Consider the following 24,188-nt stretch of genomic DNA (forward strand, 5'->3'; position numbering starts at 1 on the left):
TCCAGATGTGTGACCCCTTGAGCGTCTGATCAAAGCACTTGTTTTGAGACATTACACACTCAAAGGAGAGAAACCAATTCCAAGGCCCCAAAGGGCACCTACGAAGACAGGGGAGCTTTGTGTGGCAAAAACGATAGAAGAAAGAAGAGAGGAAAAAATACCTTAGTGAGAAAGGAATTATGCTTCTAGTATCCAGCACCTTCACATTAACGTACTCAGAAGACAAAACTGTTCTGTCCTGCCTCCAGTTGTGAAAGGGTAAGTTCGCTGAGAAGGACAAAGGTGGTTCTTACCTTTCCGAAGACCCTCTGAAAAGAATTCTGTACTAATTTGCCTAACACCTGAGAGGCTCACAAGCCTGCTTAGGGAAAGGCTCATCTGGAAGTCTGTCGTGGTTACATCTTCCGTCCTTGGCGCGCACGGGTTAGCCGGGAATCCTTGGGTTCCTACTGCAGGTGTTTCCAGGTGAGCAAAGGCAGGAGGGCTCACCAGGCTCCAGACTCAGGGGTTTCTGGGAAAATGTGATTCTTCCCGCCCGTGGGAATATCGTGTAAAACCCAGTGTGAGCGTCTTCATTCTCCACAAGATTTTTCTACTCTGAAAATAACTATACAAAAAAGATCCACATCAGTCCTATTCTTCAAAGTTTTAGATGAAAACTTTTAAATACAAGGTTTGATCATGTTTACAACTTCTTTAACATTTAAATAATTGTCTTTCAGGGTTTTACATTAAAGATTGGGTCTTCGCCACTGGATTATATTTTTAGAGGCAAACATCTCCACCAGCGCCACCAAATAATTTGGCTGAGCAAAGGTAGACTATTTTTATGGGCTTCTTTGCTCGTCTGAAGTTTTTCTGAATGAGAATGGGTTAGAGGATATAGAGCATTAGGTAGTTTTCTAACTTAGCTTGAGTTTGAAACTTAGCTTTTGTTCTTTCTTTTTTTTTTTAATGAATATATTTATTTATTTTTGGCTGTGGTGGGTCTCCGTTGCTGCGCGTGGGCTTTCTCCAGTTGCAACAAGCAGGGGTTACTCTTTGTTGCGGTGCGCGGGCTTCTCATTGCGGTGGCTTCTGTTGTGGAGCACGGGCTCAGTAGCTGTGGCTCGTGGGCTCAGCAGTTGTGGCTTGCAGGCTCTAGAGCACAGGCTTCAGTAGTTGTGGCTCATGGGCTTAGTTGCTCCGCGGCATGTGGGATCTTCCCGGACTTGGGCTCGAACCCGTGTCCCCTGCACTGGCAGGCAGATTCTTAACCACTGCACCACCAGGGAATCCCTTAGCTTTTGTTCTTGAGACTGTAAACCTAGAGTTTCTGGACACACAAACGAACAGCAGCATTTCTACAAATGGTGGCTCTGAAGTGCTTCGTGTATGTTACCAGTCACACCAGGCTCAGGGCACATGGTAAGAAGCCTCTTATTCTTCAGTGTCTCTGGATTCTCACACTCGGCTTGATTTCCAGGGTGTGTGACAAGAGCCACACAGGGCTTCTCTGCAGCCCCACCAGCATCGCTGCCTGGAAATTCAGCCTAAGGAGCCAGGTGCTTTCTGCTGCCACTGGTAGCTTTGTTGTCGGTTGACACTGACCGAACCACCACGGCATACGCACACAGGACACAGAAGACACGTCTTAATAACTCGTGCCCGTGTTACATTCATTATAATATTCAAGCAGATGCTGCATTTTTGAAATGAGTGAGACATCACCAAAAACTGTAGAAAAGGAAGTTTTGCATGGAGGTAAGACATTCTGTTACCAATTTGGAAAAGGAGGGAGACTTTTAATAGGAGATTGGATACCACAAAAATTAAGATTATCCAAGTAGGAAATATAAAAATAAAGAAATGTTTGAAAAAGTCTATCAGAACACAGAGAAGAAAGATAAATTAAAATTATGAGGGAGGAGAGGAAATACGGGATACGGAGGACAGATCTTCAAAATTCACCTTAGGGATAGATAAAAGGAACAGATTAAAAGGGGATCTGAGCAGTGAAATAGCAATAATCAATTTTTTTTTAAAATACAACTTTATATTCCAGATATAAATAAAGATTTCATATAATAATTTGAGAATACATATTGTATTCCGTCAGACAATAAAAACTAAGTCTAGTAATATCTTCATAGAATGTTCAAATTTCAAAAATTAAGACACTATTTCTATAAATATCCAAAAGGGGGAAAATGAGATTACGTACAAGGAAACAAAAAAGAAACTTTACCTTATAATTCTCTGAAGCAGTAAATAACTGAAAACAATAGACTTATAACTAGACAGCTTTCAAAAAAAAAATGAAAAAAACCGTGTCTCAAGACTTATTCATAGCCAGGTGTCATTCATGCCTTAACACAAGAGGAAGATATTTTAAGATATGCCAGGATGTGGATGACACATGACACAACTGCACTTCCTGTATAATCACATGAAAATTCTTGTCGGAGCAACAAAAGATAGGGCAAAATGAGAACCCACGAATGAGAGTCACAGTTCGGAGGGATTGGTGGTAACTACTGAAACAGTTAATCAGATGGAACTAATAGAGGTAAAAAGTGACTGTAAAGTGTGACTATTCTTTAGAAGTCTGGTTATATCATAAAAAGAAAGGGGAAAAGAATGAGGGAAGAGGCTTACCTCTCCAGATTAACTGGCAGAGCAAGGGAGGGAGGAGACATCGGGCCTCACTCCTCGTGTCTGGTGGAAGAAAGTTGGAAGAATTCTGCCTGGACAGCATCTCTAAAGCGGAGGGAGGGGCGCCTTTGAGGGGGTGGAGCCAGATGCCGGCAAAGGGAAAGGCAGTGATGTCCCCTTGACTGTCTAAAGAATGTCCAGCTCAAATGGGACTGCAGTTATGCTTTTTAGAAAGTCCCAAGAGGCACGCGGAAGTGTTTGCAGAACAAATGACTGTGACTTTCAACTTGCTTTAAGATAATCCAGGAGGAGAGGAAGTTAGGGCAGATAGGAGGCAAAGCACAACTGGCAATATGCTGATAACTGTTGAAACAGTGATGGGTATGAGGGTTTGTCAGTATATTTGCTCAGTTTATTTTTTTTTTTAATTTTGAAAACATAATAAAAACATTTTTGTTAAAAATCACGAAGACTAGAGCTTAGAATTTACCCTTTAAAATTAAATAACAAATTAAATAAATACATAAATACAGCTTTCCATATTCTATTTATATACCAGAGTGGGAGCAGCTAGGATATGCTTTAGACTTTCACTGGATAGCACGATTGACTTAACCTTTCAGAAAAAAATTTAAATGGCAAAAGATCCTGTCTGGAAGTCTAAAAAGTATACTGTAAAAAATCCTTGTTGGCCTTGGCGTGCTGTTTAGACTTTTATTCATAAATTTTATCGCTCTCAGATTTTAAATTTATGGTTAGGAAGAAATATATCTGTCTCATTTCCACTGTGCAAAAGATCTCATAACATCACGTTGTTGGCTTTCCTGCCAAAATCAAGCCAGCCTTCACCAAACCATAAAACCACTGCAAACATGTTAGAATATTTAAAGTTTTGCCTTCTTGCAGGGTACAGACGTAGATGAAATGTATCAGGCATCTTAGATAGTAATCTTGTGTTATAGGTTCAATACGAACCGTTGATTTCCATTCCGTGCATAAAGCAATTCAGATTAGGCTTGTATCATTTGAGAGCTTCTTTTAGAAACCTCTGCAAAATGGTTTTATAGTTACTGCATTTTAAATGACTGAAATGAGTAGTTTTAAAATGAAGCAACTGTGTTGAAAGATAACAGTTGAAACTACGCAGTGACAATTGGCATATATTCACATATTCAAGAGTAAAGCCCAAATTGCAGACTACGTAAGCAATTCAATTTGACGTCGATGATGTAACCAAATACATTTTTCCGTAAGAATCTATTTTGCTGAGGTGATTTTGAATTCTCAACACTACAAATTACAAGGATTCATTTTCAAGTGAGAGACCATTCTAAGGACCGTCATTCGAAAACAGACTGAGAATGAATTAAATACCACAAGCATGGTCTCAACACATTTTTGTAGCTGCCCGTTCAAACCGCACCTGACTACAGGAGAAAAGTACACAGCAGGGAGGCAGGAGCTGAGCAGCTCAGAAACCTGACCCCGGGGGTCTGTGGAAGGTGGTGGAAAAGGCTCAGACCAAGACTCGGCTGTCGCCGCCTCTCCACGGCCTCACTGCCAGTGCCCAGGAGAGAGAGTCCAACCCAGGGCGGGTCTGGTGCCTATGCCTGGGTCAACAGCCCTGGCCGTTCCGTCGGCTGTGAGACAGCCTTAAGTAGCTGTCCAGCACGAGTTTTGAGAGACTGCAACTTTGAAGCAGCGTGTGGACCTCCGAAGGCTACCACGTACTCAAAGGAGAGAGCCCCGACTTCGATGTTTGAGTTCGGGCATCTCCATCCTTCTCCTCTGTTTATCCCTAATTAGCAAAGATCCGTGGATAGGTCCTCAACAGCTGTATAGTCCCCATACATCCCCTCCCCGAGGGGACATGGGTGGACGCTGAAATTTTCGTGTGACCCTCTCTGCTCTCTTGAGTCAGACCGGATGGATCCAGTGTGGGTCACCTGATAACTCAGACGCATGGGGACATGACTATTTTTACCTATAAGTTATCAGGAAAGGTTACTTGAGGTTATGTAAAAAATCGTTGAGCAAAACACGGCCAAATGGAATGAATAAAACACGGCTAGAAAGAAACGATCAAAAGCATCTGATGTTACCAATTTCGCTCCACATTTCCCAGTTCTGTAATAAATCTGCTCTCTGCTTCTGCAAGTTAGATTTAGTCCTGTTTATTTGAGACTCTGATCTGTGACCATTTGCCCAGAAGGTCACATGTTCTGAAGGATGTCTTTTTTGAAGTTTTCAGTGGAAGAGAGAGCGTTGTTCCGTCAGCACCATCCTATACTTAATTATATGGACACTTTTGCTGCAGAACAAGTTTGCTGGATTGACAAATAAGCATACGATCAGCAAACAAGAGCCAGGTCCTATCACTGCCTTTTCTCTGTTTTTGTCTTTTCCTAAAAATAGCTGCAAAGTGACTGTTTTTAACAACTCACTAGTGTCAGCAAAATCTGTAGGGCTCCCCTTTCCCAGAGTTTCTGTCTCAGAGAAGAAAGCCAGGCATGTCCGTCATTTGTTGGCCCCTCGGGGAGCCCAGGCTCTGGGGGCCCGTCATTGCCCCATGTATATTCTGACAACATTGAGAGAGGCAAGTTACGAGGGAAGGAAGCAAAGGTCTCCCCGGCACCACAGCCATCAGCCTGGGTCCAACCGGGACATGAGAAGTTCTCCTTCCTCTGCCCCCATGCACACCTTCCCCAGTATCCCCAGGCATACCCTGGGCATCTCAGCCTCTCATTCTGGCCCTCCTCCCTCTGCGCCCACCCACACCTTCCCCAGTACCCCCAGGCATACCCTGGGCATCTCAGCCTCTCATTCTGGCCTGGTTTCTCCCATTAGGAAACAAAGGAAGTTCACGTTCATTTGGCACTTAGATGTAAATGAACTAATGTATCGTTCCTGCTCACAAAATCTGCAGGGAATGCTAGTATTAGATCCCCGAGCATGAACTCTTCCAAGAGTGTAATCGGGGGGGCGAATAAACTCTGACCCGGTGTTTGGCGGCCTCTGGTCCCTCCCCAGAAGCCGCGCTGTGGCCTGGTCCCGCCCCAGCCCCATCTGGCCTGGGGCTTCTACCGCGGCCGCCCTGCATCATCCCTGTGTCCTCCCTTCACCCCAGAACCTCCTCTGTCCGATGCAGTCTCGGCCAAAGGCCAGACAACTCTGCGTGGCTCATCCATCAGAAATGGGCTGTTTTTTACAGACATGAAATCACAAGGGGGAGAGAAAAAAAAAAGAATGCCTTTGGATTGTAGGAAATCGGGGAAGTGGAAGGCTGACTACATTTTCAAATTCCTCCCCGCTGAGTCAAGATTCAGCGCCCAGCGGCTTTCTTGCCACACAACCCTCCATCTCAGGCACAGATGCAATCACCATGCTGACGATCCCAAGAGCAACGCAGTGCTCCCTTGTTTTTTTAAAAGCCTGGAGGGAGGGCTTCCCTGGTGGCGCAGTGGTTGAGAGTCCGCCTGCAACGGTAAACGCTGACATCTGGTGGAAATGCAAGCACTGCAGCCTTTCAAACTAGTAAAACTTGAGGCTGGGCTGTAACTAATCAAAGTCTGATGACTCGAAGACGTCCTTTATCCCAACTACAGGAGTTCAGTTACGCGCATCCTTCCGGCCTGCCCAGGTCCAAACTGCCACCAGGCAGTGACACAAAGCAATGGCAAGCATGGGCTTTGAATGCAGGTCCACGTTGGGTTTGATTTTCTGAGTCTTGGTTTTATCCTCTATGAAATCCCAACAGTTATACCTGTCACATATAATTTCATTTGGTTGGGTTTTTTTTATCAGACACTTTGAATATTAAAAAACAACGTGGGCTTCCCTGGTGGCGCAGTGGTTGAGAGTCCGCCTGCCAATGCAGGGGACATGGGTTCAAGCCCTGGTCGGGGAAGATCCCACATGCCGCGGAGCAACTAAGCCTGTGTGCCACAACTACTGAGCCTGTGCTCTAGAGCCTGCAAGTCACAACTACTGAGCCCATGCACCACAATTACTGAGCCTGCGCTCCAGAGCCCGCGAGCCACAACTGCGAGCCCGCGAGCCACAACTGCGAGCCCACGAGCCACAACTACTGAAGCCCGCGCGCCTAGAGCCTGTGCTCTGCAACAAGAGAAGCCACCGCAGTGAGACACTCGTGCACCGCAAGGAAGAGTAGCCCCCGCTCGCCGCAACTAGAGAAAGCCCACATGCAGTAATGAAGACCCAACGCAGCCCAAAATTTAAAAAACTAATAATAATACAATAATAATAATAAAATGCCGGGCAAAGCCATCCAATTCAGCCAAGCCCAGCTCGAAGAAATCAGGGTCCTCTGACAAGTTCTCGGGCAGCTCGGTGAGACTCGCACAGAGCCCACGCAGCCCTCCCGGCCTGTCACAGGCTGTCTGCTTTGGACAGAACAATGGCTCCCCTTGTTCTTACCATCCTGTTTTGTTGATTTTTGTGCTCCTCCAATGTGACACTGGTGGATCCGGCCCAACGATGGGGACAAATGGAGTGCAGGTGTCCCCTTCGGTGTCAGGCCTTCTCGGAACACCCATTTTAATAAACTCATACCCTCAAGGCATGTGTACGCAGCTGGGGCAGATTCTGTCCCACTGTTTCTTGTCTTTTGCAATTTAACAAGACGTGAGACACATCATCTAGAAGTTAAAAACCATGACTTTTAAAAAATCTTTTCATGACAGAAAATGTCAAATATACACAAAAGCAGAGAAAAACAGCATGCTAAAACCCTAGGTACCCCTTACACAGCCGGCACAATCATCAAATCCAGGTCACGTCATTTCTAAGTTCATTCATTTAACAAATCCTGATTGAATACACGTTATGTCCCAGGACTGCTTCAGGCTTTTCAGGCATGGGTCTGAATAAGGCACAGTCCTGACACATACTGGGCTTGGAGCCACACAGGGAAACGGCCTGTCACTGTCACCACCGAGGGCAGGAAGTGCTGTGGTCAGAGAAAGGAGACGGGCAGCTGACCCAGCCTCAGTGAGATCCCCAGGGAAACGGCATCAAACGAAGTTGAGCCTTGAAGGCTAAGTGGGAGATCACCCAGGGAGAAGAGGAGGCCCAGACTGGGAAAGGGGCGCGATGCCGGCAGAGGGAACAGTTTACACAGAGAGCGGGAACGCAAATGAACAAGGGGATTTTAGGACCCGAAGGGTGCTTAATGTGATTGGAGCCTGGAGTACAAAAGAACAGTGAGAAAGCTGGGTGAGTGAATGGAGTATCAGCAAATCACAAAAGGTCTTTTATGCCACATTAAGTCCCGTAGACACGTGAGGGGCCGCCGAACGGTTAGAGGGAGGGAAGTAACACCATCACGTCTGCCTCTTAGAAAGGTCACCCGTTCTGCAGGGTGGGGAACGGATTAGACTAGACAGAGGCGCGGTGTAGACGCCAAGGCGGGGCCTGTGGAGGAGTCGGCTTCAGTGTAATAAACGAGCCGGCCAGTCCAGCCCGGACGCTGAAGCGCACGCCTGGGGCGCTCTAGAGCTTTCTCTGTGGATTCTGCTCTGGGTCTCCACTTCAAGGCAGGGCCAAGGTTTGGGCTTGGGGCTGGTGTACGTGTGCTTAGGATTCAAACGACAGCGGTGTTAGCAGCTTTTACATACATGTACACAACTGAAGAAAGGGAAGACTGATTACTGTGGACGCCTCTGTCCCCTGCACTTGTCAACCTTATACTTGCGGGCCTCTCACTGTCGTGGCCTCTCCCGCTGCGGAGCACAGGCTCCGGACGTGCGGACTCAGCAGCCATGGCTCACGGGCCCAGCCGCTCCGCGGCATGTGGGATCTTCCCGGACCGGGGCACGAACCCACGTCCCCTGCATCGGCAGGCGGACTCTCAACCACTGCGCCACCAGGGAAGCCCCATGGATCTTTTTTATTCTTACCATTTCAAAATGTTTTCGTTAATTTACGTTTTTAATTAAAATATTCGAAATGAGAATCGTGCAACCCCACAGCTGTGAACGGACATGATTGCTGTGGTCACCCCACATAGGCAGGATGGACCCCCTGCCCGGCACCTGCCCAAGATGTGGTTCTGATGTCCAGACCAGTGAGGTCACACGCACACCAGAGAGCATAGAAAGGTTTATTACTCACACGATGCAGCCTCTGAGGAGGGCAGAATGGAAGCAGGTCCAGAAACGGCTTGAGAGAGCAGAGAAAGGGGATCTGCTTGGCGTTTCCATGGCCGAGCCGGGCCGAGGGTTCTGCTTGGCAAGGGCCAGGGCTTACCTGGTTGGACCTTCCCGCGGCAGCCAAGGGAGAGGGCACCTGGTGTCCTGTATCAGCCGCCCAGATGTGAGACAGAAGGGGGACAGTGATGGGACCTGGAAGCTGTCAGCAGTCAGGCATTAAAAACGAAGTCAAACTCTTCATTACCCACTCTCTGTTACACTAATACAGAGCCCAGAGGTGCATACAATACACAGCAAGTCTCCATCTGGCCAGTCAGCAGCCTCCATTCCCCCACAAAGGCAAACGCTCTCCACTCTTACCAGCTTCTACGTATCCTGCAGAGATGGTCTTATGTATATAAAAACATGTAAACACACACACACACACACATCATTCCTTTTACTAAAGACCAAAGGATGGAAACCAGATAGCCCAGGGTTTGCTTAAATTCCTTCACACTTGCTCTGTTTTCTAGATAAGAGTCTTTGATGAGGCCATTTCAGCTTTCTGAGTCTCAGTGCAGCCTTCTGTTACATGGAGATGAGACACACCTGCTTGCCGGACTGGGACAAGGAATAAACGACGTGTCGAACACGACGTCCCTTTTACCTTGCTTTCCTCCTACTTCGCCGGCTGCTCTTTTTCAGCCTCTTCTGCAAATCCCTCTCCCTCTATTGACTCTGACATATTGGAAATTCCCTAGGTTTTCATCCTAGGCCTTTTTCTCACTCAACTTGTTCTCCCTGGCTAATCTTGGCTGCGTCGACAGCTTTCAGACAGCTTACGGGTGATGATTCAGCTCTCTCTCCTGCAGTCCACACAGGAATGTACAAATGTTTACTCACCACCTAGCTTGAAATGTCTAGGCATGTCAAAATGAGCAATCTGTCTTTACCGTTCCCCAAACTTTTTCATGATGGTGAAAGGGTACCATGATCTGCCCGGTTTTGAACTAGAAATTTAGAGGCATAACCCTTGACCTTAATCTTATCCTCATTTCATACCCCTAATCAGTCTTCAAGTTTTGTCCACACTATTCAAAATTATCTCTTGATCCGTTTATTTAGTTATCTCCATCCCTTTTAACACTTTCCTGGATAAAGTTACTATCATCTCCCAAAAAATGTATCACAGCAGCCTCTTCTCTGGTCTCCTCTTTCGAGTCATGCCTGCCTCTAAGTGACACTGGAAGTCAGAAATCTTCCTAAAACACAAACCTGACTGTGTTAACCCCCCGATTCAACTTTGTCCGTGGCTCCCCACTTCCATCTGGACGTGTCAAACTCCTTAAGCGGCTTCAGTCTTGTTCTATCTTTTCATCTCTTTCTAGGGATCTTACCCAATCCCAATAGCTTTCAATATCATTTTATGCTAATGATTCCTAAATTTACATCTCCAAGGTTCCCACCTCTACCCTGAGCTTCAGGCTCTTTCACAACAGCCTTTGGAACGTCTCCATCTGAGTGACTCACAGGCACCCAAAACGTGTGTTTACCTGGACTCCTGATTTTCCTCCCCGCCGTCCTCATTTCAGCAAGTCACCCAACTGCTCAAGGCAGAAAACCTAGGAATTTTCCTTGAGTCCCTTTTTCTCAGCCTGTACCTTGAATCCACCTGACTCCCATTAATTCTAAAATGTATCCCGTATCTGTCCACTTCTCTCTATTTTATTCCCATTACCTGCCCAGGCCATCCCCCTCTCTCACCTGCACCAGTGCAAAGCCTCCTGCTTCACTGTTCCCATGCTTGCCCTCTTCCAATTCACTCTTATGCAAAGCAGTCAAAGGAGTCTTTAGGGGCTTCCCTGGTGGCACAGCGGTTGGGGGTCCACCTGCTGATGCAGGGGACGTGGGTTCATGCCCCGGTCCGGGAGGATCCCACATGCCGCGGAGCGGCTGGACCTGTGAGCCATGGTCGCTGAGCCTGTGCGTCCGGAGCCTGTGCTCCGCAAGGGGAGAGGCCACAGCAGTGAGACGCCCATGTACTGCAAAAAAAAAAAAAAAAAAAGAGTCTTTAAAATATATAAATCACATGATGTCACTCTCCTGCTTAAAACCTTTCAGTGATTATCTTTGCTTTTAAAATGAAATCCAGGGACTTCCCTGGCAGTCTAGTGGTTAGGACTCTGCACTCCCAGTGCAGGGGGCATGGGTTTGATCCCAGGTTCAATCCCTGGTTGGGGAACTAAGATTCCCCATGTCACATGGTGTGGCCAAAAAAAAAAATAAAGAGAAAATAAAATAAAATAAAATAAAATCCAGAATCCTTGCTATGACTTGCTTGCCCTATGCAGTCTACCTAGACTCTTACACCCCCTCATTCAGTACGTACAAGAGAAGGTCGTTTTCTTCCCCACTCACCTTGAATCCAGAGCATCTAAGACATTGCCTGGAACTTAAGAATATAATAAGCAGGTAATTAATGTTTGTTGAAAGAATGAATAAATGCGTGGCTTACAAGACCCTTCTTGGTCTAATCCCTGCGTCTGCTATTCCTTTCCTACTTTCCCAAATCACAACCTAGGCTGCACTAAATGCTAGGAATAGGATGAGAGTTGGCAATGTCTATCTGGCAGCAGAAATCAAGATGAGAGAACCCCAAGAGGTGGGTGACAACTCTACGGCAGAACCACGATTGATTAACTCAGCTTCCCGCACCCTGAGCCCTGGTGGGCTTTCTCAGGCTCCTCTCCGCTCACATCGTGAAGAGTTCTGAGTGTTTTTTCAATTGTGCTAAAATATAAATAATGTAAAATTTACCATTTTAAAGTGTATAATGCAGTAGCATTAAATACATTCACAAGGTTGTGGAACCATTATTACGATCTATTTCCAGAGGTTTTCATCAGCCCAAACACTCTGGACCCACTAAACAATAACTCCTCTCCCCCCCCACCGCCCCAAGTAACCTCTCTTCTACTTTCTACCTGTATGTCTGCCTATTTTTGGTATCTCGTATCAATGGACTCATTCAGTATTTGTCCTTTTGTGTTCAGCTTCCTTCACTTAGCATAGGGTTTTCAAGGTTCATCCATTTTGTAACCTGTGTCAGAATTCTATTTCTGGAGATTGGTTCAAGACGGTGGAGTAGAAGGACGTGCTCTCACTCCCTCGTGCAAGAGCACCGGAATCACAACCAACTGTTGGACAGTCATCGACAGGAAGACACTGGAACTCACCAAAAGAGATGCCCCACATCTAAGACAAAGGAGAAGCCGCAAGGAGACAGCAGGAGGGGCGCAATCACAGTAAAATCAAATCCCATAACCGCTGGGTGGGTGACTCACAGACTGGAGAACACTTACACCACAGAAGTCCACCCACTGGGGGGAAGGTTCTGAGCCCCACGTCAGGCTGCCCAACCTGGGGGTCCGGCAACGGGAGGAGGAATTCCCGGAGAATCAGACTTTGAAGGCTAGCGGGATTTGACTGCAGGACTTCAACAGGACCGGGGGAAACAGAGACTCCACTCGTGGAGGGCACACACAAACAGTGTGCGCATCGGGACCCAGGGGAAGGAGCAGTGACCCCGGGGGAGACTGAATCAGACCTACCTGCTAGTGCTGGAGGGTCTCCTGCAGAGGCGGGGGTGTGGCTGTGGCTCACCGTGGGGACAAGGACACTGGCAGCAGAACTTCTGGAAGTACTCCTTGGCGTGAGCCCTCCCAGAGTCCACCACTGGCACCACCAAAGAGCCTGCAGGCGCCAGTGCTGGGTTCCCTCAGGCCAAACAACCGACAGGGAGGGGACACAACCCCACCAATCAGCAGACAAGCGGATTAGAGTTTTACTAAGCTCTGCCCACCTGAGCAACACCCAGCTCTACCCACCACCAGTCTCTCCCATCAGGAAGCTGGCACAAGCCTCTTAGATAGCCTCACCCACCAGAAGGCAGATAGCAGAAGCAAGAACTACAATCCTGCAGCCTGTGGAACAAAAACCACATTCACAGAAAGACAGACAAGATGAAAAGGTAGAGGGCTATGTACCAGATGAAGGAACAAGATAAAACCCCAGAAAAACAACTAAATGAAGTGGAGATAGGCGACCTTCCAGAAAATGTATACAGAATAATGATAGTGAAGATGATCCAGGACCTCGGAAAAAGAATGGAGGCAAAGATCGAGAAGATGCAAGAAATGTTTAACAAAGACCTAAAAAAATTAAAGCACAAACACCTAGAAGAATGAAAGAACAAACAAACAGAGATGAACAATACAATAACTGAAGTGAAAAATCCATTAGAAGGAATCAATAGCAGAATAACTGAGGCAGAAGAACGGATAAGTGACCTGGAAGACAGGATGGTGGAATTCACTGCCGTGGAACAGAATAAAGAAGAAAGAATGAAAAGAAATGAAGACAGCCTAAGAGACCCCTGGGACTACGTTAAACGCACCAACATTCGCATTATAGGGGTCCCAGAAGGAGGAGAGAGAGAAGGGACCCGAGAAAATATTTGAAGAGATTATAGTTGAAAACTTCCCTAACTTGGGAAAGGAAATAGCCACCCAAGTCCAGGAAGCGCAGAGAGTCCCAGGGAGGATAAAGCCAAGTCCATTTTATTGGCATAGAGTTGCTTGTAGTAGTCTCTCATGATGCTTTGTATTTCTGCGGGGTCTGTTATAACTTCTTTTTCCTTTCTAATTTTATTGATTTGAGTCCTCTCTCTCTTTTTCTTGATGAGTCTGGCTAAAGGTTTATCAATTTTGTTTACTTTCTCAAAGAACCACCTTTTAGCTTTATTGATCTTTGCTATTGTTTTCTTTGTTTCTATTTCGTTTATTTCTGCTCTCATCTTTATGATTTCTTTCCTTCTCCTAATTTTGTGTTTTGTTTGTTCTTCTTTTTCTAGTTCCCTTAGGTGTAAAGTTAGGTTGTTTATTTGAGATTTTTCTTGTTTCTTTCTTTTTTATATATAGATTAATTTTTTTACTTATTTATTTATTTTTTGCTGCATTGGGTCTTTCTTGCTGTGCGGGCTTTCTCTAGGTGTGGCCAGCAGGGGCCGCCCTTCATTGCGGTGCGAGGGCTTCTCACTGCAATGGTCTCTCTTGTTGTGGAGCACAGGCTCTAGGCATACAGGCTTCAACATTTTTGGCCGGCAGGCTCCAGAGCGCAGGCTCAGTAGCTGTGGCGCACGGGCTTAGTTGTTCTGCGGCATATGTGATCCTCCCAGACCACAGCTCGACCCCATGTCCCCTGTGTTGGCAGGCGGATTCTTAACCACTGTGCCACCAGGGAAGCCCCTTTTCTTGTTTATTGAGATAGGATTGTATTGCTATACACTTCCCTCTTAGAACTGCTTTTGCTGCATCCCATAGGTTTTGGATCATTGTGTTTTCATTGTCATTTGTCTCTAGGTATTTTTTGATTTCCTCCTGGATTTCTTCAATGATCATTTAGTTATTTAGTAATGAATCGTTTAGCCTCCATGTGTTTGTGGTTTTTACACTTTTTTCCCTGTAACTGTTTTCTAATCTCATAGCATTGTGGTCGGAAAAGATGCTTGATATGATTTCAATTATCTTAAATTTACTGAGGCTTGATTTGTGACCCAAGATGTGATCTATCCTGGAGACTGTTAAGAAAGTGTAATCTGTTGCTTTCAGATGGAATGTCCTATAAATGTCAATTAAATCTGTCTGGTCTATTGTGTCATTTAAAGCTTGTGTTTCCTTATTAATTTTCTGTCTGGATGATCTGTCCATTGGTGTAAGTGAGGTGTTAAAGTCCTCCACTATTATTGTGTTACTGTTGATTTCCTCTTTTGTAGCTGTTAGCAGTTGCCTTATGTATTGAGGTGCTCCAGCATAGATATTTATAATTGTTATACCTTCTCCTTGGATTGATCCCTTGATCATTATGTCGTGTCCTTCCTTGTCTCTTGTAACATTCTTTATTTTAAAGTCTACGTTATCTGATATGAGTATTGCTACTCCAGCTTTCTTTTGATTTCCATTTGCATGAATATCTTTTTTCCATCCCCTGACTTTCAGTCTGTATGTGTCCCTAGGTCTGAAGTGGGTATCTTGTTGACAGCGTATATATGGGTCTTGTTTCTGTTTCCATTCAGTGAGTCTGTATCTTTTGGTTAGAGCATTTAATCCGTTCACATTTCAGGTAACTATCGATATGTATGTTCCTATTACCATTTTCTGAATAGTTTTGAGTTTGTTTTTGTATGTTCTTTTCTTCTCTTGTGTTTTGCACTTAGAGTTGCTTTTGCGTTTGTTGTAGAGCTGGTTTGGTGGTATGAATTCTCTTAGCTTTTGCTTGTCTGTAAAGCTTTGGATTTCTCCAACGAATCTGAATGAGATCCTTGCCGGGTTGAGTAATCTTTGTTGTAGTTTCTTCCCTTTTGTTACTATAAATATATCCTGCCACCCCCTTCTGGCATGCAGAAATCTCTTGCATTCCTATACACTAACAATGAAAGATTATAAAGGTAAATTAAGGAAACAATCCCATTCAGCATTGCAACAAAAAGAATAAAATACCTAGGAATAAACCTACTTAAGGAGATAAAAGACCTGTACTCAGAAAACTGTAAGACATTGATGAAAGAAATCAAAGATGACACAAACAGATGGAGAGATATACCATGTTCTTGGATTGGAAGAATCAATATTATGAAAATGACTACACTACCAAAGCAATCTACAGATTCAATGCAATTCCGGTCAAATTACCAGTGGCATTTTTTACAGAACTAGAACAAAAATCTTAAAATTTGTAGGGAGACACAAAAGACCCCGAATAGCCAAAGCAATCTTGAGGGAAAAAAATGGAGCTGGAGGAATCAGACTCCCTGACTTCAGACTATACTACAAAGCTACTGTAATCAAGATAATATGGTACTGGCACAAAAACAGAAATATACATCAATGGAACAGGATAGAAAGCCCAGACATAAACCCACACACATATGGTCAACTAATTTATGACAAAGGAGGTGAGGGTATATAATGGAGAAAAGACAGTCTCTTCAGTAAGTGGTGCTGGGAAAACTGGACAGCTACATGTAAAAGAATGAAATTAGAACACTCCCTAACACTATGCACAAAAATAAACTCAAAATGGATTAAAGACCTAAATGTAAGACTGGACACTATAAAACTCTTAGAGAAAAACATAGGAAGAACACTCTTTGACATAAATCACAGCAAGATCCTTTTCTGACCCACCTCCTAGAATAATGGAAATACAAACAAAAATAAACAAATGGGACCTCATGAAATTTAAAAGTTTTTACACAGCAAAGGAAACTATAAACAAGACAAAAAGACAATCCTCAGAATGGGAGAAAATACTTGCAAACGAATCAATGGACAAAGAATTAATCTCCAAAATATATAAATAGCTCATGCAGCTCAATATTAAAAAAACAAACAACCCAATCCAAAAATGGGCAGAAGACCTAAATAGACATTTCTCCAAAGAAGATATACAGATTGCCAACAAACACATGAAAGGATGCTCCAACATCACTAATCATCAGAGAAATGCAAATCAAAACTGCAATGAGGTATCACCTCACACCAGTTAGAATGGCCATCATCAGAAAATCTACAGACAACAAATGCTGGAGAGGGTGTGGAGAAAAAGGAACCGTCTTGCACTGTTGGTGGGAATGTAAATTGGTACAGCCACTATGGAGAACAGTATGGAGGTTCCCTGAAAAATTAAAAATAGAATTACCATATGACCCAGCAATCCCACTACTGGGCATATACCCAGAGAAAACCATAATTCAAAAAGACACATGCACCCCAATGTTCACTGCAGCACTATTTACAATAGCCAGGTCATGGGAGCAGCCTAAAGGCCCACTGACAGAGGAATGCATAAAGAAGATGTGGTACATACATGCAATGGAATATTACTCAGCCATAAAAAGGAACGAAATTGGGTCATTTGTAGAGACATGGATGGACTTAGAGACTGTCACACAGAGTGAAGTAAGTCAGAAAAATATAGTATATTAACACATATATGTGGAATATAGAAAAATGGTACAGATGAACTGGTTTGCAAGCAAGAAATACAGACAGATGCAGAGAACAATCATATGGACGTCAAGGGAGGAAAGCGGTCGGGTGGGAGGTTGCGATGAATTGGGAGATTGGGATTGACATATATACACTAATATGCATAAAACATAACTAATAAGAAACCTGCTATATAAAAATAAATAAAATAAAATTCAAATTAAAAAAAAAGAATTTCATTTCTTTTCATGGCTGCATAATATCTGTTTGCTTTTTAATTCATTTGTCCAACAAATATTTATCAAGCACTTTGTTAAGGGCCAAGAACTATTCTAGGCACTATGGATATTGCCAAGAACAAAAGGGGAAAAGTTAACTACTGACATGGTACTAATAAACAAGTGAACATGTAGTATGTCAGATGGTAATAGGTTCTATGGAAAACCAGTATTACAGGGACAGGTGTATAGGAAGAGGATATCCCAGAGGTAGGGTGGCAACATTCATGTAGGGCCTTGAGAGGGAGTGCAAGGACTTTGGATTTTACTCTGAAAAAAGTGGCCAATAGGAAGTTTGGAGTTCGGGTTAGGGTTAAGGTTAGGGTTACAGGGTGACATAAACTGACCTACATTGTAAAGGATATATCTGGTTTCAGTATTGAGATTAGACTATGAGGGAAAATGAGGCAAAAGGGAAGTAAAAATACCACTTAGGGGCTATTCCAATAGTCCAGGTGAAAGATGAGAAGACCTGTAGCAGAGTGTATTTGTCAAGGTTCTCCAGAGAATCAGAACCAATAGGATATATATGTGATAGAGAGATAGATAGATAGATAAATGAAGGAGAGAGAGAGGGATTCTAAAGAATTGAATTCACATGATTGTGGAGGTTGGCAAGTCTGAAATCTGCAGGGCAAGCCAGCCCTACAGATTGGAAATTCAGCTAAGAGTTGGAAATTCAGGTATGAGTTAATGCTTCAGTCTTGGTCTGAAATCCACAGGGCAGTCCAAGCAGGCTGGAAACTCAGGGACGGTTTCTATGTTTCAGTCTTGTGGCCAAATTCCTTCTAAGGGAAACTCTGTTCCGTGCCTCTTCCTCGATCCTGGTGGTTTGCCGGCAACCTTCGGCATTCTTTGCCTGTAGATGCATCACCTGATCTCTGCCTTCACTTTCACATGACGTTCTTCCTAGGTACCTGTCTGTGTCCAAACTTTCCCTTTTTATAAGGACACCAGTCATACTGGATTAGGGACTCATCCTACTCCAGCAAGATCTCATCTTAACTAATTACACCTGCAGCAACTATTTCCAAATAAGGTGATATTCTGAGGTCTTGGGGGTTAGGACTTCAACAGACAAATTTGAGGGAGACCCAATTCAGCCTATAACACAGAGTGACAGCTGTGTTAAGAGAACATGAGAAGCAGGACTTCCCTGGTGGCATAGTGGTTAAGAATCCACCTGCCAGTGCAGGGGACACAGGTTCGAGCCCTGGTCCGGGAAGATCCCACATGCCGCAGAGCAACTAAGCCCGTGTGCCACAACTACTGAGCCCGCGTGCCACAACTACTGAAGCCCACGTGCCTAGAGCCCGTGCTCCACAACAAGAGAAGCCACCGCAATGAGAAGCCTGCGCACCACAACCAAGAGTAGACCCCACTCGCCGCAACTAGAGAAAGCCCGCGCGCAGCAATGAAGACCAAACACAGCCCAAAAGAAATAAATATATTTATTTTTTAAGTAGATTTAAAAAAAAAGACAATATGAGAAGCAGTTGGATTTGACTGAAGAGTATGAAGGAAAGAAAGGAGTCAGGGATACTCCAATGTTTTTGACCTGAATTAAAATAATCAAGTTGCCATTTACTGAGACGGTGAAGATTGCAGGAGGAGAAAGTTTGGAGGGGAAAATCAGAGTTCAGTTTGGGATATAACTCAAATAAATATATGGATACATTCAAATAAAGACCCACCTCCTGTCCCAAGCTCCTCACTTGGTTTGGAATACCGGCAGGGTGGCAGAAGGCCCTGTTATCTCAGCGAAAACAGAGGAGATAGAGCCTGGGAGTGTTTCCCTTCCCTGCACGCATGCACGCACACACACACACACACACACACACACACACGTCACCTAAGTGGCCCTCACTTCTGGTGCACTCCACTTCTGTTCATGGCCCACCTTCCTCATTACCTTTGTTCCATCATTCCACATCTCATGACACCTCCCCATAAGCCTTAGAAAGTTAAGAGAATGAAGTCAGAGTAATTAAGAGCTGCAGAGGTACTCTTTTTAACAGCTGTACTTTCACTAGCAACGTTAAAATTCTAAGTGAACCTTAATAGAAACGTTTGATTAATTGTTCAGTTGCCCTCAAATTAATATTAACCTGTGACTCTAGTATCCATGGTCTGCTTGTCTTATTTATTGTTGCTTTTCCAATCTGCATGATTTACAGTCAGCACACGCAAAGAGTTGCCTCTATAGTTTTCAATCACTCTGAATTAGATTCTTAGATCCAAGTGGAAAAATGACTTCTCCAAACAATAGAAAATTAAAATGCATAGTACGGCTAAACCACAGCAAAATAGAATTTTTTAAAATAAAGTTCAGGAAAAAAATAGGTCATCTCATAAAATTAAATCTAATTTCAATTTCCATTCTGACTGTGATTTTAATTATAAAGTTCTCAGAAGGTTTTGGTAATAAAGTGGGTTAATTCTGCCATGGAGGTTTCCTTTATGAAAGGGTACTATTTAGGGGTGAATGAAAATTTTTCAATTTGCCTTTTAAAGGGGTGAGACTTTGTTGGTATTGATTGGGGTGCGGTGATTTTCTCCTCTGCATGGTTCAATAACCAACATGATCAATTAGGCGAGTGGATACTCGATCAGAATAAGGTACTCCCTAAGTCTTCCGGATCTCTAAGGAGCAGTGCTTTCAGGAATACGGAGGCCAAGATGATTCCCTTTGGCGGCTAAGTTTTTGAAACTTTCAGACCGTCATCTAGAATCTGGCCTGAAAGGAAGACAGGGCTTTTTGGAGTGATCAGTACCGCCGGCGGCTGAAGTCCTCTCCTCAGATAACGGTTCTCAGATCGAATTTTGTGGCTACATTGACACTCCGTGCTCTGACTTTGCTAGAACGACCGAAGGAAGTGGACGCGTTTCAGCACCCGACACCTGTCGTGCTTCACAGCCCCGCCAGTCAGAGAAGCCTCCGTCCCTCGCAAAGACAGGAGACAGAACTGGGCAGCCGGCTGCTTCATCCGGAGGGAAAAGACCACGCCAGGGAAGAGGAAAAGGTGAAGTTCTCCGGAGACGCACAGGAGCCGGGCTTGGCGTTTCTGGGGCTGAGTCAGGGACTTCCCTTCTGCCGGAACATTTCCCCTGCTTCCCTCCCAAGCGTCTGTCTCGGAGCGCAGCGGAATGCCTAATGAAGCGTGCCCAGCAAGGGGCGTCAAGCGGCTCGGGAAGCTGGGCTGGGGCGGGAGGGGGTGAGTCAGGTTACAGGTTCACACGTTCTCGGGAAACCATTCTGAAACCTGAGCTGGAGACGCAAATGTCGGGACCCACGCAAGGCCGAGGGCGTGCCTTTCGGGGCCCGGCAGCCGGGCGTGCGCTCTCCGCCCCGCTCTAGCACGTGCCTGAAGCCGGTCGGAAAGGCCGCGGGCGGAGCCGTCATGTTCCGGGCCGCCGGGGACCGCGGCCCTTCTCTCTGGGCATCCTTAGCATACGGTCCTTCCGGCACGGGGCCGCGTCCGCTGGAGTGCCTGCGGCCACGGGCACCGCGCTGGAGTGGACGCGGCCGACGGCCCACACTCCCCGCAGGTGCGCACGGGGTCAGCAGCGGCCCGCCAGCGTCCAGGGGCGCCGCCGCGGCCGAGCCCCCCTTCCCACCCACCCCGGCCAGGGGCGAGGCGCCTGCGGCCCTCCCCAAAACACAGTCGCTGGGCGCCGAGTCCCGCTCCGAGCGTTTTCCGAATCGCTCATTTCCCCCTCGAGCGAGCTTCTGGCGCTTATCCAGGAGCCTCCCGGGCTCCCAGCTCCAACCCCTGAAATAAACGCGGCGCCTGTCCACAGAGCGGGGGAGGGGAGAGGCCCGTGTGCACGCGGAGAAAGAAAATACCGGGAGAACGACCCCGTTCTCTAGGAAAAGGTAATGAGAGGAAGCGAAAGAGTGTGAACTTACTCGGAAATGCAAAGCGAGCTCCACTCTCGCCGGGCGCATACAAACGAGGGAACGACGAATCAGCCGACGCGGCCGGCGGCGGCCCAGGAAGAGCCTCATGCATGAGAATGGGTTGCTAGGTTTCCTCGTTCCCTCCGACACCCGCTTCCCCCAAGACATCCACCGGCGGAAGAAAGCGGGCCGGGCCCAGCCACGGCAGAGCGGGGAGGACCGCACCAAACCCCCGAGGCCGCTCCCGCCCTCAGGACCCTGGAGAGCGGCAGCCGCGCCCCGGGGACCCGCGCCTCGCCGCCCGGTCCCTCGCCTTCGCGGCTTCCCGCCTCCCCCTTCATTTTTCTTGGCAACCACTTCTCTCGCTCTTCACCAACAGATTAAATTGCCTTTTTGTTTTGCTTGAGGGAGCTGTTTGGATTGGCTGAGTTAGGTTCCGGTTTGTAACTTCACTAAGTATTAGTGGACCAAGAAGCCCTGAGAGCTCCACAACGAGAGCCTGAACGAGGCGGGTGACCTTAAAAAGCCACTGAGGGACTTCCCTGGTGGCGCAGTGGTTAAGAATCTGCCTGCCAGTGCAGGGGACACGGATTCGAGCCCTGGTCCGGGAAGATCCCACGTGCCGCGGAGCAACTAAGCCCGCGAGCCACAACTACGGAGTCTGCGCGCCACAACTACTGAAGCCCCCGCACCTAGAGCCCGTGCTCCGCAAAAGAGAAGGCACTGCAATGAGAAGCCCACGCTCCACAACAAAGAGTAGCCTCCGCTTGCCACACCTAGGGAAAGCCCGGGCGCAGCAACGAAGACCCAACACAGCCATAAATAAATTAATTAATAAGCCACTGAGTTTAATCCTTTACTTCGTAAATGAATCAGACCAACTCAAAGAATAAAGAATCTCCCAAGGTTTGCCAATGGAGTTCATTTCGAGGATGAGTCTAGACCCCTGGGCCTCTGACTTCTAAATTAATGTTTCCCTATGCCTTCCAAGAAAATAATACTTTTATCTTAACCTCGGCCGCTTAGCTCTCCCAAGCAACAAGTGGAGGGTGGAAAGGCCTGTGTTCGGGGAAATAAGATGGACACAGTGAGTGTGGAAAGGGGGCCTGCAGACTCTGCTCTTAAGTCCTGGTCTCCCCTGACCCCCGCACCCAGCACCACCAAAGTCACATGGCCAGTCCCTCTTCCGCCAGCCTGAGGACCCCTCATCTTCTGCCTGTATCCAAGCCTCCCATGGACACCTATCACAAGGACCTAGTAACCTCATACCAACTTCTGGTAGAGCTCTGGGCACTTTGGAAGGTGGGAAAGGACAGGGGGAAAGAGGAGGCAGAGCCAGAGCCAGAGCTGTAGAAGTGAACTGGGAGATCTTCATCCGAAGTCGAAAGAACCAAGAGAGGTGAACACAGACGCTCCTGTACACGGCACCTCACAGTGAAGGTGCCTACGAATTCCCTGGGAATGTTAACATTCCGATTCTCCTGCGGTAGGTCAGGATAGGGTCTGAGGTTCTGCATTCCCAACAAGCTCCTGGGTATTATCCAAGCTGCTGGCCCAGGGACCACACTCTGAGTATCAAGGAGTTTGAAAGGGATGGGGGGAGAATGGGAGGGAGGAGAAGCAGGGAAGAGAGGGGAGGAAGGAGAGAAGGGGATCTCCCCTGCTACGCAGAGGCCTTTTCTTTTGCTCTCACCGACCTTCTCTTGCACCCCGAAAGTAATGCCTCGAAATGCCGCGGTAACTGGCACTCTGCACCTTTTCTTCAGTCTGTAGCGGGACCCGACAGTGATGGTGTGTGATTTTGTTTCTCTCCTCCCCCTCCTCTCGCCCTGCCCGCCGCCGGCCCTGCACAGCTCCCAGGCTCGCCCGCTGCCTCGAAGCTGCTCGGCCTCCTCTCCGGCACGCTCTCCGGCCTCGCGCGCTTCTTCGCTCACCTTCTCCAGCGACCCCTTCCTGGGGCTCCCCTGCGGCGCCCGGACTTCTCTCTTCTGCTCCCCGTCCTGCCAGCCGCTGGGCTCGCGCCGCGGCAGGAGGAGCGGCCGGGCCGCCTCTCGCTCCTGCTCAGGGCAGCTCTGGCACTGCCCGGCCGACCCCCAGAGGGACGCCTGCCCCGGGAAGAGGACGCCGACGCCGGGCAGAGCCCGCCCAGGCCCGTGAGTACTGTGCTCTCCGCCGCCCAATCCGCGGCCTCAGCGGGACGCCAGTTTCCCGGGTTCCTCCCTAACCCCGACTGACCCACTCCACGTGGGGCCAGCAAGGGGAGAAGGGGAGGGGGGCGGGTGGGAAGGTCGAGACACGGCCGAGAACGCTCACAGAAAAGGCGCCGGCGGCTCGCCGGACACCCCTCCCCCCAGGAGACCCTCGAAGCTACTCTTCTCGGGCCACTTCCTCCCAGATCCTACGGAAGGGGGGGGGAAGCCCCCCTCCGAAGCCGCTTCCCGAACTCACGCGTCGCTCTCCTGCCCCTCCTCCAAGCCTCCCCCGGACGAACCTCCGCCCCCTCCTCGCGCTCCCACTCCCCAGCCCCCGGCTACGGCGCGCTCGGGAGGCCAGGGAGGAAATGACGTGATGTTATTTTAGTGTCAGGTCGGCTTCCAGCTTCAGTTTACCCCCGATCTCGGGCGCACGGCCCGGAGGTCGGGCCGCGTCTCCCGAGGGCACACCGGGGGCTCCAGGGCTCCGTGCCCGCAGAGCTGGTCGGCGGCGGGGTTCCCGCCACCCTCCGGGTCCCCCCCTTCCCCGGACTCGGGAGTTGGGAGTTAGCCACCGCCCCCCGCCACCCGGCCAGGTGGGACCTGCGGCTCCGGCAAGCGGGGAGGGGGCGAGGAACCCCTTTCCAGTTTGGTACCTCCGGAGGCGGAGGCTGCAGCCGGGTGGGGCGGGGATAGGGCTGGAGAAGCACCCCGGGGAAAGGGAGATGATGGGGACCGGCCTCCAGAGGCGGAGAGTCCACGGCCGGACCCTCCGGGTACGAGCACCCCGGCGCGCCGCGCACCCCGCGCGCACACACGGGTGCCTCCCCCGCCCGCTCCATTCACAAGATCCCAGCGCGCTCTCCAGCACGCCGGGGTCCCGCTCGGCTCCCGCGCGCCCAAGCACGGGGCCCTGCGAGGGGGCTCTGCGGGGCCCACACTCTCGGTACTTCCTAACCCGGGGCTGAAGAAGGGAACCACAG

General features: G+C 47.7%; 1 protein-coding gene across 3 annotated transcripts in view; it reads left to right on the forward strand.

Annotated features, from left to right (window-relative positions):
* RGS20 (regulator of G protein signaling 20) overlaps positions 1-24,188 on the forward strand; it is a 74,093-nt gene that overhangs the window by 4,401 nt on the left and 45,504 nt on the right. The window contains exon 2 of one of the 3 annotated variants that reach the window (XM_024742628.1): positions 22,857-23,166. The exons of 1 other annotated variant lie outside the window; for it this stretch is intronic. In XM_024742628.1, coding sequence (XP_024598396.1) covers positions 22,857-23,166 — 310 coding nt within the window. The remainder of the gene's footprint in view (positions 1-22,856; positions 23,167-24,188) is intronic. One more of the 3 variants, XM_024742629.1, reaches the window with a different exon arrangement.

The sequence above is a fragment of the Neophocaena asiaeorientalis genome, unplaced genomic scaffold, assembly GCF_003031525.2.
Source record: "Neophocaena asiaeorientalis asiaeorientalis breed wild unplaced genomic scaffold, Neophocaena_asiaeorientalis_V1.1 scaffold226, whole genome shotgun sequence".
NCBI classification, from domain to species: domain Eukaryota; kingdom Metazoa; phylum Chordata; class Mammalia; order Artiodactyla; family Phocoenidae; genus Neophocaena; species Neophocaena asiaeorientalis.